The sequence below is a fragment of the Coregonus clupeaformis genome, chromosome 8 (genome assembly GCF_020615455.1).
Source record: "Coregonus clupeaformis isolate EN_2021a chromosome 8, ASM2061545v1, whole genome shotgun sequence".
NCBI lineage: Eukaryota > Metazoa > Chordata > Actinopteri > Salmoniformes > Salmonidae > Coregonus > Coregonus clupeaformis.
Window position 1 is genome coordinate 15911972 of NC_059199.1, and position 16878 is coordinate 15928849.

The following is a 16878-nucleotide window of genomic DNA, read 5'->3' on the forward strand; positions in this document are numbered from 1 at the left end:
ATCGACTCGGGAAGACACGGCTTTCTCCGTAGGGAAGATGCGGGGAGGAGTTTGTTGATGACAGACAGGTTGCTTGGAACTAACACTTCTCCCGGCGGCGCTCCCGAATCCGATTATCCAACCTGATGGTGAGTGAAATAAGATTATCCAGCGTAGGCGATTCATCATATGACACCAATTCATCTTTTAAAGTCTCAGACAAAGCATTGATGAACACTCCTTGTAATGCCTCGTCATTCCAACCACTCACTGCTGCTAAAGTCCGAAACTCCACTGCCATCTCCGCCACACTGCGAGCCCCCTGCCGAAGAGAAAACAACCGTTTCGCAGCCTCCTTGCCTCGTACGGGGTGGTCAAAACCTTCCTCATCTCAGTGGTGAAGGCAACGTAAGCGTTGCAAATGTCCGACTGACTCTCCCAGACCGCGGATCCCCAGGCACGAGCGGAACCGCTAGTAGAGTTGATAAGGTAGGCAATACGGGCTCTTTCTGAGGCGTAGGTGAGGGCTGTTGTTCAAACACTAACGAGCATTGAGTCAAAAAATCGCCACAGGTTCCCATGTTCCCGTCATAGCGCTCTGGAGCAGGAACAAAAGGCTCTCTGATCTGGGCTGAAGGGGTAGTAAGGGCAGACACTTGATTGGTGAGTAATTGAACCTGATTAAGCAGCACCTGACTGTCCTCAGCAATCGTCTTAAACAGGGTATCATGTTGGCCAAGTAAAATGCCCTGATTGGCTATGGCAGTCCAAATTTGAGTGCACTCTGGGGTGGTATCCGAGCTACTGTCTGCTGGGTTCATGATGGTCAGATCATACTGTTATGATTTACCAGTATTAGAACCCAAATGCAGACAAGTACACCAAGCCAGAGAAGGTTTAACAGGTTTATTTAAAATGTTCAATAGTCCAGGTTTCCAATAATAGGGGAAGAGCAAGTCCAGGTACAGGGAGGGTAACAGATCCAGGTCAGGGCAGGTGTGGTACCGTAATGTCCTAGTGTCCGTGGTGAGTCCAAAAGAGAGGTCCGGTAGTGGAGAGCAGGATGGTGGTGGCAGGAGTGAAGCGGAGGCAGGAGTCAGGTTCCAAATATATGGTCGTCTTGACTATGATCTGACGATGAGTGGTAAGTTTGACCGGGTCTTAAAGGCTGAGGTGATTATGGTGAATGAGCTGCAGCTGGAACCCTGACTCCCGCACACCAGACTTCACTCCTGCAATCAAGGACAGACAGAGGGGAGGGAGAGAGCAGAGAGAGAGCTACCTAGCAGCAGTAGGCCTAACAGTAATATGTAACTTCTATCCAATATTATCTATCACCAGGTTGGCGAAGTGAGACCCATTGTCGGAATACAGTGGGGAAAAAAAGTATTTAGTCAGCCACCAATTGTGTCACATTGTAGGATTTTTAATGAATTTATTTGTAAATTATGGTGGAAAATAAGTATTTGGTCACCTACAAACAAGCAAGATTTCTGGCTCTCACAGACCTGTAACTTCTTCTTTAAGAGGCTCCTCTGTCCTCCACTCGTTACCTGTATTAATGGCACCTGTTTGAACTTGTTATCAGTATAAAAGACACCTGTCCACAACCTCAAACAGTCACACTCCAAACTCCACTATGGCCAAGACCAAAGAGCTGTCAAAGGACACCAGAAACAAAATTGTAGACCTGCACCAGGCTGGGAAGACTGAATCTGCAATAGGTAAGCAGCTTGGTTTGAAGAAATCAACTGTGGGAGCAATTATTAGGAAATGGAAGACATACAAGACCACTGATAATCTCCCTCGATCTGGGGCTCCACGCAAGATCTCACCCCGTGGGGTCAAAATGATCACAAGAACGGTGAGCAAAAATCCCAGAACCACACGGGGGGACCTAGTGAATGACCTGCAGAGAGCTGGGACCAAAGTAACAAAGCCTACCATCAGTAACACACTATGTCGCCAGGGACTCAAATCCTGCAGTGCCAGACGTGTCCCCCTGCTTAAGCCAGTACATGTCCAGGCCCGTTTGAAGTTTGCTAGAGTGCATTTGGATGATCCAGAAGAGGATTGGGAGAATGTCATATGGTCAGATGAAACCAAAATAGAACATTTTGGTAAAAACTCAACTCGTCGTGTTTGGAGGACAAAGAATGCTGAGTTGCATCCAAAGAACACCATACCTACTGTGAAGCATGGGGGTGGAAACATCATGCTTTGGGGCTGTTTTTCTGAAAAGGGACCAGGACGACTGATCCGTGTAAAGGAAAGAATGAATGGGGCCATGTATCGTGAGATTTTGAGTGAAAACCTCCTTCCATCAGCAAGGGCATTGAAGATGAAACGTGGCTGGGTCTTTCAGCATGACAATGATCCCAAACACACCGCCCGGGCAACGAAGGAGTGGCTTCGTAAGAAGCATTTCAAGGTCCTGGAGTGGCCTAGCCAGTCTCCAGATCTCAACCCCATAGAAAATCTTTGGAGGGAGTTGAAAGTCTGTGTTGCCCAGCGACAGCCCCAAAACATCACTGCTCTAGAGGAGATCTGCATGGAGGAATGGGCCAAAATACCAGAAAACGTTTGACCTGTGTCATTGCCAACAAAGGGTATATAACAAAGTATTGAGAAACTTTTGTTATTGACCAAATACTTATTTTCCACCATAATTTGCAAATAAATTCATTAAAAATCCTACAATGTGATTTTATTTTGTCTGTCATAGTTGACCTGTACCTATGATGAAAATTACAGGCCTCTCTCATCTTTTTAAGTGGGAGAACTTGCACAATTGGTGGCTGACTAAATACTTTTTTCCCCACTGTAGATCGTTTTTGGCAATCCAAATCTAGGGATTATTTCCTGACATAAAGCTTTAGCTACTGTTAATGCATCAGCGGATGAGGTTGGAAAGACTTCTACCCATTTGGTATACTTGTCTATTACAACCAAGCACCATTTATTTCCTTCACTTCTTGTAAGTTCTATAAAATCAATTTCCAACTGTTGGAATGGATATATGGGCTGGGGAAATTCCCCTTTCGGTGCTCTCTGCTTTCCTTGATGATTACTTTGTGCACATATAACACACCTAGAACAATTTTTTAAAAAGTAATTTGTTATTCCGTACGCTACAAAGTGCTTTCTAACTATTTCCACCAGTGATTGTGAAGTCGTATTTTTGTAGTTGAAGGATCATTCTCTGTAGCCTTGGCGGGGCTGCGGCTAACGGTTTCCTCATGATTGACTCGAGGGGCTTGTGGTCTGATTCCACAATGACTTGTCGTCCATAGACATACTGATGGAAACGCTTACATCCGAACAGAATGGCATACAGCTCCTTTTCGATTTGAGCGTAGTTGATTTCACAGTCTGTGAGAGATTTGGAAGCGTAGCCGATGGGTTTTCCTTCTTGCAGTAGCACTGCCCCTAGTCCATACTTCGACGCGTCCACCTGGAGTCTGAGCTCTTTGTTGGGGTCGTAGTAGGCAAGGATTGGTCCTGGTTCTCTCGTGATCAAGTCTTTCACTTTCTGGAAAGCGATGTCGTGTTGGTTGTCCCAGAGCAACTCACTGGACTGCTTTAGCAGCTAACGCAGGGGTGCATTAGCATTGGAGAGGCTGGGTGCGAACTTGGCTAAGTAGTTGACCATGCCAAGCACTGTTTCCAGCTCTGCGCGGTTCTTTGGTGGCTCCATTTCCTTTATGGCTGAGATCTTCTGCGGATCTGGCTTGATTCCATTCGCTGTGAGAAGATGTCCGAAGTAGCTGACCTCTGTAGCACCGACTGTGCTATTCTCGGGGTTGAGCCGGACTCCTCTCTCGCGGGACCTTTGCAGCATCGCGCTGAGGTTTCTGTCATGTTCCTCTTTGGTTCGACCATAGACAAGGATGTCGTCCACAATTGCCACGACTCCGTCGAGGCCTTCGTACACCTCGTCGATCTTTCGCTGAAACTCATCTTGGGCTGAGATAATCCCAAAAGGCAGGCGACGGAACCTGTAGCGTCCAAATGGTGTGTTGAACGTTGTGAGATGACTCTTCTGTGAGCTTGATAGCCCAGTAGCCTGATCTGGCGTCCATGACACTGAAGTAGCGTGCGCCCGCTAGCTTGTGTGTGATGCCATCTAGCGTCGGTAAGGGGTAATGGGGGCGTTTGATAGCCTTGTTCAAGTCTCTTGGGTCGAGACATACTCTGAGCTTGCCTGTGCGTGGTTTCTCCACCACCACTAACGCGTTGACCCAATCCGTCGGTTCTGAAACCTTGGTGACGATGTCAGATTGCTCCATGCTCTCCAACTCTTTCTTCAGACGGGCGCGGAGAGCAAGTGGAATCTTTCTCGGTGGGTAGACCACAGGGGTTGCGTCTGGGTCAAGGTGAATGGTACATTCTCCTGGGAATAGTCCTATTCCTGTAAAAACATCAGCAAACTCCTCCATGACATTCTCTATCGCTACTGGTGCTGTCACTGATAAAACTAGCTTGATAAGGTCCATGTCTAAACATGCTTTAAGACCTAGCACTGCAGGTGCTCGAGTGTCAACAACGTAAAAGTCCAACATCATGTCCCTTTCCTTGTATTTGCATTTGAGAGTGCATGTGCCTTTTACTGGGAGCTGTTCACCACCATAACCAGTCAGTCTGCGCGTGGTGGGCTGTAGCTCACACTCAGATGTCAAGGTTCTGTACTTACTCAGAGGAATAATGTTTACTTGTGCACCGGTGTCTAGTTTGAATTTTAGCTATGTGCCTTGTCTTCCTATCTCAATGTCAGCAAAGGCTTGCTCTGTCTCTGATATCTGACTTTTCTGTGTCACTGAATCAATAAACAGTTCATCAGCATTTGACTCTTTGATTGACATTTCATCTTCACTCACTGTATGTACTGTTTTTCCACGGTAAACTCTGCACACTTTTGCAAAGTGATTCCATTTTCCACATTTAGTACACTGTTTGCCTTTAGCTGGGCAATTCCCCTGTTCGCCATACACTTTGTATCCACAATATCCACATGTTTTGGGGCGTTTGGAGTCTGTGTCGCTCTGTTTTGGAGTTCTGTCTGTCTCCGTTCTGAAACATGCTCTCTGGGCACTGGAGGTGTGCTTTGATGTCTGCCTGCGTGCACTGCTTGTTCACGTGATGCGCTCGTGCTGCCGCCTGAAATGGTTTTCATCTGAACCTGTGCTAGCTCGTGAGATCTGGCTATGTCGATAGCTTTGTTCAGCGTTAACTCTGATCCAACATTCAAAAGTTTCTCTCTCACTCGCAGTGAGTGTATTCCAAATACAATACGGTCCCTGACCATCTCATCCTTGTTTGCATAATCACAGTCTTTCACAAGCAGACGCAGCTCAGTGACAAACTGTTCAAACGATTCGCTAGCGCCTTGTACTTTCTCATGGAATTTGTACCTAGCGAAAATTGTATTGGTCTTTGGCACAACATATGCTTCAAAATGATCGTAGTATGTTTTCAGTACCTTTGATTCAGCCTCGGTAAGTGTCCATGTGTTGTAAATGTCTCTCCCTTTTTCACCGATCCAGAGGAGCAGGTAGCTGCACTTTTCCTCTTCTCCTCTTTCCTTGAGAGGACCCGTGAACATCAGCTCCACATGCTGTTTGAACTTACGCCATGCATCGGGTAGATTTGTAGACCCCCAATCCATTCGAGGTGAAGGAACTCCAGCAAAATCCATCTTTTAGTCCTTTTACTCTGACACCATATCTTGTTTTGTATGCTTTGTACAAAATAATAAAATGCAGGACGACAGGATATTTATAAACGTAGCTCTTTATTAACTAGCAATAACTGGCATGTCCATGTGTCTCTGGCCATGATCATCTTTAGAATGACCTCACCACCTGGGTGGTCTTAACCAATCATAGCACAGTATGATATGACAGTATAATGCATCCAATTACAATTCAGTATGCTGACACATATGAATATTACAATGTTGACTTAAATGGATAGCTAAATAAATGAATATGTAATTTGTGTTAATTTAATTTAACCCTTATTTTACCAGGTAAATTGACTGAGAATACATTCTCATTTACAGCAACGACCTGGGGAATAATTACAGGGGAGAGGAGGGGGGATGAATGAGCCAATTGGAAGCTGGGGATGATTAGGTGGCCAGATTGAGAATTTAGTCAGGACACCAGGGTTAACACCCCTAGTCTTACGATAAGTGCCATGGGAACTTTAGTGACCACAGAGAGTCTGTTTAACATCCCATCTGAAAGACAGCACCCTACACAAGGCAATGTCCCCAATCACTGCCCTGGGGCATTGGGATATATATTTTTTTAGACCAGAGGAAAGAGTGCTTCCTCCAACACCACTTCCAACAGCATCTGGTCTCCAGGGACCGACCAGGACCAACCCTGCTTAGCTTCAGAGGCAAGCCAGCAGTAGGGTGCAGGGTGGTATGCTGCTGGCTTCCTTACCCTGTAAGCAGTCTATGAACAAGAGAAGACATCAATCCATGCTTGGGTTTTGCTTACCTGGTCACTGTCTCCATCTTTTTAACATTTATAGCAGAAAACCAATGTAAGTGAATATCTGTGATATTAGCATATTTCATGTCCAAATCATCTTAAACTAACTTTATTGAGCTAGACAATCCATTTTTGACACTGGGATGATTTCGACATGAATGTGAAAATGCTTATAAATCGGGGATATCCACTTGCACTGGTTTTGTGATATAAATGCTAAACAAAACCAAAGCATGGTTTGCTGTCTTGCATTGTACATTGACTGCTTACAGGGTAAGGAATCCAATGTACTTTTGTAATTTGGGTGAACTATCCCCCCTTTAAGTCTACTTTTGAGACATAAGATTACTTTAGAGGTATGAAAACATCTGCCAAATGTAACATTTTTGAGTGTACTGCCCCTTTAGGGGTTGTGCAATAATGTAGAACAATCTGATTAATCTAAACTTCTTGTTACCTTGGCAGATAAACTTCTTGCCAGGCTGTGTCATAAGCTAGGGTGGAGAAGCATAGAGCGTAACTGTACAGAAATCCAGAGCTGCTTGAGCAGTACAGAAGAAAGGAAAGAGAGAGGTATAGAGAGAGGAAATGTTGCAGACAAGAATGGTCTCAGTAGGAGTGCTGATCTATGATCGAATGCGGAGCTCCCACTCCTGACACTCTTCAGCAGTGCAGTTATGGTCCTTGGGGGAATCTTGGGGAAAAGCGTTGTTCTGTGTCTGAAAAAGAAAGATAAAAAGAAGTCAAATTAACCACCAAAATGGCAATTACTTGAGTGAAATCACATTTCCTATATCTCTTTTCCACTCAATCAATCTAAATACATTTACATTTTAGTCATATAGCAGACGCTTTTATCCAGAGTGACTTACAGTTAGTGCATTCATCTTACGATAGCTAGGTGGGACAACCACATATCTCAGTCACAGTAAGTACATTTCTTTTTCTCAGTAAAGTAGCAATCAGCAAAGTCAGTGCTAGTAGGGGAAAGAAGTCAAGTGTGAGTGTTAGTTCACAAAAGGCAAGTGAGTCAGTATTAAAAATATATATATTTTTTGGGGGCGCTGTGGGATTATTTAAGATACTCTTTGAAGAGGTAGGGTTTCAGATGTTTTCGGAAGATGGACAGGGACTCTATTACAACGACATATACTATTATATAGACTATAGACTACTGGTATATTAAACTCTTTATTCTATGTGTCTTCTATTTTGTTTGATAAGGGGAAAGTTTAAACAATTTCAATGGTAACAATTACAGTACATCACTCTCTGTGTTCTGAAGGAGGGAGAGAATGTAGAGAAAGAAAGAGGAGGAAGTACCGTAGATTTCCTCTTCGCTCCAGTCGCTGCCTCCGTCCCCACACCCTTTCTGATAGACTGCTTTCAGCTGCACTCTGTACTGGCATCTCCGGTCATATGGAACCTTCACTGGTACATGTTCGAATTGTATTTCCTTACTCTGCAAGAAAAATACACAGAACCATGAGTGGAACTCAAATAGTGTACTATTTGACTGAAACACACATGCCCACACATGCCCACAGACACACACACAAACAGCAGATGTCCAAGGCCCCCCTCATCCAAACACATTCAGTAGGTACGTCAAAGCAATGTTAACATTCTCCAGTGACTAAAGCTGTATTTTTCTTGGTGTAATTCACAGAAGTGGCCTGTCTCATGGTGACCATAGCAGAACGCCCAACCCATCATCTGAACCATATTCTGTCTGCAGCCAGCTAAACTTTGGCCTCTTTATCTGTTTATCTGTTTATGGATAATAATCATGATTACAAACACAGGTTTTGAAAGGTTCCCTGTTGCAAAAGAGATTTTTATCTCAGTCATACTAACCTGTATAACAATGGCACGACCGAGTGACGTAGGTGCAACCCATAAATAACTAAAGGTTAAATTAAATATGAAACTATTGAAAACACACTTCTGGGAAGCATAAAAATAGACAACTGCACTTGCCAGGTTGTCAATGTAAAAAATAATTTGTTCTGAACTAGTTTTCCTAGATAAATAAAGGGAGACATAAATGTAAATACAAATATCCACACATCCAGGGCTTACCAGAGACTCTTGACACTTGTTGTAGTTTAAGATGTAATTCCAGCAGTGGCTAGCGCCTATGTCCGGAGGGTCCCAGCTCAGGATGAGATTCTTCCCTTCCTCTGTGATCTTCACCTTAGGGGCCGGGGGCTTGACTGAAGAGAATCAGACATACAGTATAACATTAGATAAATGAGAGTATTGGTAATATCAACGATATTGCATACTTGACTGTATAGTTGTATCATTGAATTACTCATTGGTTGGTCTACTTTCATAAAGATATAGCTTTTTTGTATTCAAACAAAATTAGACTGACTTTACCTCCAGAGGTAAATTTGTTTGAATGTTTTTCAGATCATACTATGAGGATATCGTAAACATTTGTTTTGAACTGTTAAAGAATGTGGTATGGAGTTATTCTTACCATGATATCTAGGAAGCACCAGGAAGTTATTCCGTACATACGAGCCATTGAGAGTCCCATTGACCAGGAAGTAGACGTCATATTCAAGGAAGGCTCCTCTCAGGTGACATCCTGTCCTCTGAGCAGCTCTGTACTGGTACTCACTGCATGCTGCTATGTGGGAGTCACCAGGGGACCTGAAACATTAGGGATGAGAGGGATGACAATCTGTCACTGCTCAGCTCAACTGACTCGGCTCAACTGACTCGGCTCAACTGACTCGGCTCAACTGACTCGGCTCAACTGACTCGGCTCAACTGACTCGGCTCAACTGACTCGGCTCAACTGACTCAAATATTCACAGTGTTCCAGGAATTATTTTACCAGTTCAGTTGTTGGGTAGGGAGGGATTTTGAGATTTTACAGGAAGTAGAATAGTTCTCACCCGTAGTACAGCTGGAGGTCTGAGGCCTGATTGGCTGGAAGCCAGCTGCAGTTCATGGCCTTAGAGGAGTAGAGGGAACACTGGAAGTTCTTCACCAACTCTAGAGAGAGAGAGCAAGAGAGAGAGAGAGAGAGAGAGAGAGAGAGAGGGAGAGAGAGAGAAAATTGCCATGAGTCTAGACTACAAAAATAGGATCCGACAAAGAGAGAGAGAGATGGAGATGGTGTCACTAAAATGTAAAATGAGATGTAAATGTTGTCCTAATAAGGTTTTCCATCCTCTCTGGTAACGCTTTACTGGGAGCATAGCCTACATCTTTGTGGCCATTGTATTTATTGATTTGCTTTGAACTATTTGCTGAACCCTTTGTTCAATATTTTATTGGATATGCACTAATTAGGCCTACCGTAAACTAGAATTAAATGCAAGGGAATTTCAAACATGTAAAACAATATTAATTGCAGCACATTGTTTATATTACAGTAGACACATTGGATAAAGTTCAGAGGAGTTCACCAGTCCCAATTCATATAGGGACAAATCCTAACTTCCATTTAAGTCAACTTTTCATTTAGTCATGCATTGATTTCAGTAGGAGACTAAGTGAAAATTGAAAGTTAGAATTTGCCCCAGTGATTGTTACCTACCTGTGGGTTTAGTGATGGATTGGTTGACAGGTTTGCTTATGGTTCTGCCGGTACAGTGTTTGGGGTTTGTTTGCACTGTGTAATTCACTGCATCTTCCATAGAGAGTCTTTTCACTTTATACAATTTGAAAGTTGTCTCTGCTTGGGGTCTCCTCTGCAAAGAAATTTTTTATCTTTGTCATTTCACATTCAGTGGTATATCTTGAATTAATATGGTGTATATTATAATAGCCTACAGGTTACTATCACTTTATATCAGATTATGTTTCTAATACTTTAAGATATTTTAAGATGTTATGAATGATTAATAAAGTAGCTATAAGAAAGGTTTTGAAATTGGTGGATAAATATTTTACTAGGCTTTTGATAGCAATTGAACTGTGATTCATATTTTGCATGGATTGTTTTCTATTATATGCATGAATATGTTCCCATTCAGTCTATGCATACAAACCAGTCTGCATTTAAATAAAATCCAAATTAATATTTGCATTAAAATAATTGTCCCCTTCATGGGCCCAAGTGAAACATTCCACTAACCTGTCCGATCCTTGTAGTGATCATGTAGTTCACCTTGCATGATGCGTCTAAATCCTTTGGTGCATTCCACGACAGCTTTATAAGGAATTCAGTCGCCCACGTCAATGACAGGTTGAGTGGCGCAGGGAGAGCTGAAGAGGTGACAAGAGACGAGCAGTGTAAAATACTCTGTATGGCAATGTGATGACCAACTGCTATATATGCTATAAATATATATATCATCCTTGCTATGCCTGATCCACAAATATGTTTGGTGTAGGCTCTAGTTACAATTTCGGAACAATTTGACTTACAGGGGCAAAGTAACAAGGCCACACAACAAGCATAATCCATATGCTTTATAATTAGGCTACATCAAAAAGAATAGGCTAATAATCATAGTCCATGTCAAATTAACACGTTATAATAGATGCAGATTTTGCTCGGGAATCCAACATGTACTTTCATTTAAAAAGGCTTGCCTACTGAAAATTACTGAACAACTGGTGTCACATACAGTATTATGACTTCAAGGTAATGTAAAGTCCACACAATCACATTACCTTTATTAGCTGCAACCTCTGGTGCGACCAAATGAATAAAGTATTGTAGAACCAAGAGAAATGTCAAATGTTTCAAAATCATGTTTGTCCGGTGCGGCATTCCAAAGGTAAGGTTCCCAGAATTGTCAAGCAGTGGTCTCCACAACTAAGAGAGCAATGCAATTGCCTCTGATCTAATTGGTCACAGGCTAGTGATTGTGATTGATGTCTCCATCAAAAGGGTAATCAAATCTTACCCTACAAGGTCCGGAGTACTGGTGGTAATCTGTTCTACCTGAGAAGTGATGAATATACATACTGCTGATGGGAACAGGGCGGGGCAGTGTGTGTGGGTGGATTAGTGTGTATGTATGGGTGGGTGGGTGGGTGTGTGAGTATGAGTGTGTGTGTGACTGTATGCATGCCACCAGACGTGTTGCGTCATGCCATCTATACAGGTATGGTCATGTTAGACTTGCAGAAAGCTTTTGACACTGTGGACCATGATATTCTCCTGATGAAACTAAAATCCATGGGTCTAAATGATGTAGCAGTGAATTGGTTTAGGTCTTATCTGACCAACAGAAAACAAGTACAGTGAGGGAAAAAAGTACTTGATCCCCTGCTGATTTTGTACGTTTGCCCACTGACAAAGACATGATCAGTCTATAATTTTAATGGTAGGTTTATTTGAACAGTGAGAGACAGAATAACAACAAAAATATACAGAAAAACGCATGTCAAAAATGTAAATAAATTGATTTGCATTTTAATGAGGGAAATAAGTATTTGACCCCCTCTCAATCAGAAAGATTTCTGGCTCCCAGGTGTCTTTTATACAGGTAACGAGCAGAGATTAGGAGCACACTCTTAAAAGGAGTGCTCCTAATCTCAGTTTGTTACATGTATAAAAAACACCTGTCCACAGAAGCAATCAATCAATCAGATTCCAAACTCTCCACCATGGCCGAGACCAAAGAGCTCTCCAAGGATGTCAGGGACAATATTATAGACCTAAACAATGCTGGAATGGGCTACAAGACCATTGCAAAGCAGCTTGGTGAGAAGGTGACAACAGTTGGTGCGATTATTTGCAAATGGAAGAAACACAAAATAACTGTCAATCTCCCTCGGCCTGGGGCTCCATACAAGATCTCACCTCGTGGAGTTGCAATGATCATGAGAACGGTGAGGAATCAGCCCAGAACTACACAGGAGGATCTTGTCAATGATCTCAAGGCAGCTGGGACCATAGTCACCATAGAAAAGTGAAGGACTGAAATCCTGCAGCGCCCGCAAGGTCCCCCTGCTCAAGAAAGCACATATACAGGCCCGTCTGAAGTTTGCCAATGAACATCTGAATGATTCAGAGGAGAACTGGGTGAAAGTGTTGTGGTCAGATGAGACCAAAATCGAGCTCTTTGCCATCAACTCAACTCACCGTGTTTGGAGGAGGAGGAATGCTGCCTATGACCCCAAGAACACCATCCCCACCATCAAACATGGAGGTGGAAACATTATGCTTTGGGGGTGTTTTTCTTCTAAGGGGACAGGACAACTTCACCGCATCAAAGGGACGATGGACGGGGCCATGTACTGTCAAATCTTGGGTGAGAACCTCCGTCCCTCAGCCAGGGCATTGAAAATGGGTCGTGGATGGGTATTCCAGCATGACAATGACCCAAAACACACAGCCAAGGCAACAAAGGAGTGGCTCAAGAAGAAGCACATTAAGGTCCTGGAGTGGCCTAGCCAGTCTCCAGACCTTAATCCCATAGAAAATCTGTGGAGGGAGCTCAAGGTTCGAGTTGCCAAACGTCAGCCTCGAAACCTTAATGACTTGGAGAAGATCTGCAAAGAGGAGTGGGACAAAATCCCTCCCGAGATGTGTGCAAACCTGGTGTCCAACTACAAAAAACGTTTTGCCACCAAGTACTAAGTCATGTTTTGCAGAGGGGTCAAATACTTATTTCCCTCATTAAAATGCAAATCAATTTATAACATTTTTGACATGCGTTTTTCTGGATTTTTTTGTTGTTATTCTGTCTCTCACTGTTCAAATAAACCTACCATTAAAATTATAGACTGATCATGTCTTTGTCAGTGGGCAAACATACAAAATCAGCAGGGGATCAAATACTTTTTTCCCTCACTCTATGTAATGTTGGTGATGTTCTGTCAGAGGCCAAATAAATATCCTGTGGAGTACCACAGGGATCAATTTTAGGGCCTCTCTTAATTCTTATATATGTGAATGATATGCCAGATACAGTAAAGTGCAAACTCCTGCTTTATGCTGATGAATCAGCCATACTGGTATCAGGGAAGGATACAGTTTACATAGACCCTTAGTAAGGAATTGCATTTTGTCAGAGATTGGTTGACTGACACCAAATTGTCACTACATTTGGGAAAAACTTCATCGAATTTGTTTGGAACAAAACGTAGATTGCTTAGGGCTGACAAGATAAAGGTAAACTGTGCAGGCAAGGAGATTGCATTTAAAACAAGTGTAACTTATCTTGGTGTGTCCCTAGATCAATCCCTTACTGGAGACCTGATTGCTGATAAATTTATTTCTAAAATGGCAAACAAATTGAAATCTTTATATCGTAACCCTAGATATTTTAACATCAAAGTTAAGAAACTGCTTGTCTCAACCTTGATTCAGTGTCATTTTGATTATGCCTGCTCTGCTTGGTATAGTGGGCTATCAAAAAAGCTGAAAAAGAGAATGCAGGTCATGCAAAATAATGTTATCAGGTATATGCTGAATGTCCCCTGTATGACCCACATAGGGGTACAGGAGTTCCGGTAGGTGGGCTTGTTGCCTTTGGAGTCCAGAGTGAACCAACTTAAACTTAATCACATGTTTGACATCTTAAATGGTCATGCCCCAGGTTAAATGAAAAAACCCACATTGATATGGTCTATAACCAACACAGTTACAATACCAGAGCTAGTGTTATGTCTTGTTAAATCCCAAGAGTAAACAGTATTGCGAAGAGCACATTTTTCTATACAGGCATTTGTCTATGGAATAGCCTCCCCTTGGAGATCAAGCAAAGAAAAAGTAGAAATAGCTTTAAAAAGCAGGCAAAGGTTCTCATTAGGACAAGGTTGTCTAGGTAAGAGAAACCACTCCACTGCCCCTTGTGCCCCCTACTGCTGGTCAGGTGTATTTATTTGAATGATAGGTATGATGTGTAATGAATAGATTGGTTTAATGTGCAATTAATATGGTTGATTTTATGGTTGTTTGTCATTTTGTCTTGCCTTTTAATCATTATATGTGTTATTGGTTTTACCATCGAGGACCACTTTGGAAACAAGCGTTTTAATTAATACTTTCAAATGATATCCTCTGGGTCCACATTGTACATTTTGTTGTATATGTCTGTTACCCAAAATAAATTCAATTCAAAAAGATGAATTGTTGTCCCGTGCGGCATTCCAAAGGTAAGGTTCCCAGAATTGTCAAGCAGTGGTCTCCCAAACTGAGAGAATAATGCAATTGCCTCTGATCTGATTGGTCACAGGCTAGTGATTGTGATGATGTCTCCATCACAAGGGTAATCAAATCTTACCCTACAAGGTCCGGAGTACTGGTGGTAATCTGTTCTACCTGAGAAGTGATGAATATACATACTGCTGATGGGAACAGGGCGGGGCAGTGTGTGTGTGGGTTAGTGTGTATGTATGGGTGGGTGGGTGAGTATGAGTGTACGTGCAATTGTGTGTGTGTGACTGCATGCATGCCACCAGACGTGTTGCTTCTTGCCATAGCAGGATTCGGGCAGATGAATCTCTATGCATTACCTTGTTTTCGGAGAACCAGTTGGTTGCAAATACTGCACTCTAACTGCACTCTAACTGCAGTTACACTGCAACATTTCTGCAGTAAGAAAAAACGTATTTTGGATGCAGTATTTGCAGCATACTGCAGTTATACTGGACTCTAACTGCAATCTTTTTTCGTAAGGGTGGTGAAACTGCCACGTCCGTTTGGGATATTACAACAAGGAAGTTACTCTGACATCATTGCACGCATGATAGAACAGCAGAATATGTACTGCACTTTTTTTTTTTTCTAAGACGCTCCTCACACCTCAGTTCTACAACAAAAACAATAACCAAGACAGTGGGGCGAACAGTGGTGCAGTTTCCCCTAAAGGCATCCTCATGCTTCCCATCCGGAACAGTTTGTGCATACATTATAACGATATTTTGTGAAGTTTTTGTTCGTTTTGGTCTTAGGCAAGGGTTTTTTCGGCTGTTCGTGCACACAAAAACATTTCCTGAAGCAAGCCGAAGTTCGGTAGCCGAAGTCTACGCCTCTTCATCGGCGATTGGTCAACAGTAGGGATTCTTTAACTAAGTGTTTGTTGTCATTCAACGAGCGACGACTCGTTTTCATGCACAGTTTTCCACTTGAGAAATACTGCACCAATCATCTTAGTTAATGTAAAATTGCACAACTAGACCTCCTCGGCAAAAACGCCTAAATGTATTACAAATTTCGTGAGTTATCAGATTAATTCTGACTATTTTGAGGAAGTGTATACTGGCTATGGCATCTCAAAGTGTTCTCCCTTTTTAAGCAAAGGTCTTTTTAAGTGAGTATTTGAGGCACAGATGTTCTCTTTGCCTAGCCGAGTTCTTCTAGGAGCAAACCGAACGTAGTATGCAGGCCAGGCAGTACATTTAGTTAATAGACCAATAAGAAAGAGTTCCAAACCTCTGCCAATAACAGTCTGTTTTCAGTTTTCCCCTCCTCACTCAGACCACTCCCACAGTCCTAGCAAAGTTCTTGCTTGAGAAGTTGCTCTTTGCAAAGAACCTGTTTGTTTATTTTTGACCATTGTAATTGAAAACAATCACAGTAAGGTACTTAATTGTTACCCAGAAATGACTTGATATTGAGATAAAAACAGCTGCATTGGACCTTTAAGGACACCACAACCAAGGTTATGAACCAGAAACCTCTTTTGCTCCTATAGTAGGCCTGTTTCTGCAAGCTGAGTGTAGTACATTACCCTATCAACCAGTCAGAAAAGATAAGAACTGGAGATTCACAGATGTGACTCTGGAATGAGAGTAGAGTAGTAGAAGTTGAGAGTAGTATCATGTAATTACTCAATGGTTAGAATACCTTTACTATCATAAAGATGTTGCTTTCTTATAAAAATAACATTTTACTTGGACTTTACCTTCCAAGTTACATTTGTTTGAATGGTTTGCAGGTCAACCTAATCATTTTCTCTTTCATTTTCCTGAGAGGAATTGAAGAGAAAGCATTTCTGCTGAAGGGATGATAAAAAAAACGTTAGTCACCTAGAGAGCAGCCACTCTCACCACTTAACCCGCGTGGCATCATGCAAAGTGTGGGCTACGTAGTAATTACCCATATGGACATTACACGCTCCGGAGTTGCATATCACGTTTAACAAAACAAACATTGAAATGCCGTTATAGAATGTAAAGTAAAACCCCAAACCGGTTCCTGCATCAATCCCAGTATATAGTAAAATAAGGTAACCGCCCAGTCCCACATGGGTGGGTTCCAATCTTAAACCATAAGACCTAAAAGAAAGGTGGGTGAAGTCATGACCATATTCTTTGCTCTACACTTGTGCAATGTGTTGAAACTCAGAATGGTCAAACTAGTGAGTACTAGTGCAAAGTCAGGGGTGAATGGTTGGACTCAAATCATTGTTGCACTAGTACTCAGCCATGCCTCTATTGCTGTGAAGGACAGTACAATTGGAAATTTAAA

General features: G+C 42.4%; 1 protein-coding gene across 1 annotated transcript; it reads right to left on the reverse strand.

The window, feature by feature from the left end:
- Positions 1 to 6372: 6372 nt before the first annotated feature.
- Positions 6373 to 11412, reverse strand: LOC121572974. Its single transcript, XM_041885012.2, has 8 exons — positions 11124 to 11412; positions 10582 to 10712; positions 10042 to 10195; positions 9395 to 9494; positions 8971 to 9146; positions 8565 to 8698; positions 7806 to 7944; positions 6373 to 7201 (listed from the first exon to the last, which is right to left on the reverse strand). The coding sequence occupies exons 1-8, from the start codon at positions 11221 to 11223 to the stop codon at positions 7158 to 7160; spliced, it is 978 nt and encodes a 325-aa protein (XP_041740946.1). The 5' UTR covers positions 11224 to 11412; the 3' UTR covers positions 6373 to 7157.
- Positions 11413 to 16878: the final 5466 nt, after the last annotated feature.

What these genes read in the sequence shown, in the direction of transcription:
- LOC121572974 (XM_041885012.2), bottom strand. Translation starts at nt 11,223, where the DNA reads ATGCCGCACCGGACAAACATGATTTTGAAACATTTGACATTTCTCTTG. An exon ending in ATCCATCACTAAACCCACAG is followed by an intron (nt 9,495 to 10,041) that starts GTAGGTAACAAT and finishes CTCTCTCTCTAG; the next exon opens with AGTTGGTGAAGAACTTCCAG. An exon ending in GGTGCTTCCTAGATATCATG is followed by an intron (nt 8,699 to 8,970) that starts GTAAGAATAACT and finishes GATTCTCTTCAG; the next exon opens with TCAAGCCCCCGGCCCCTAAG.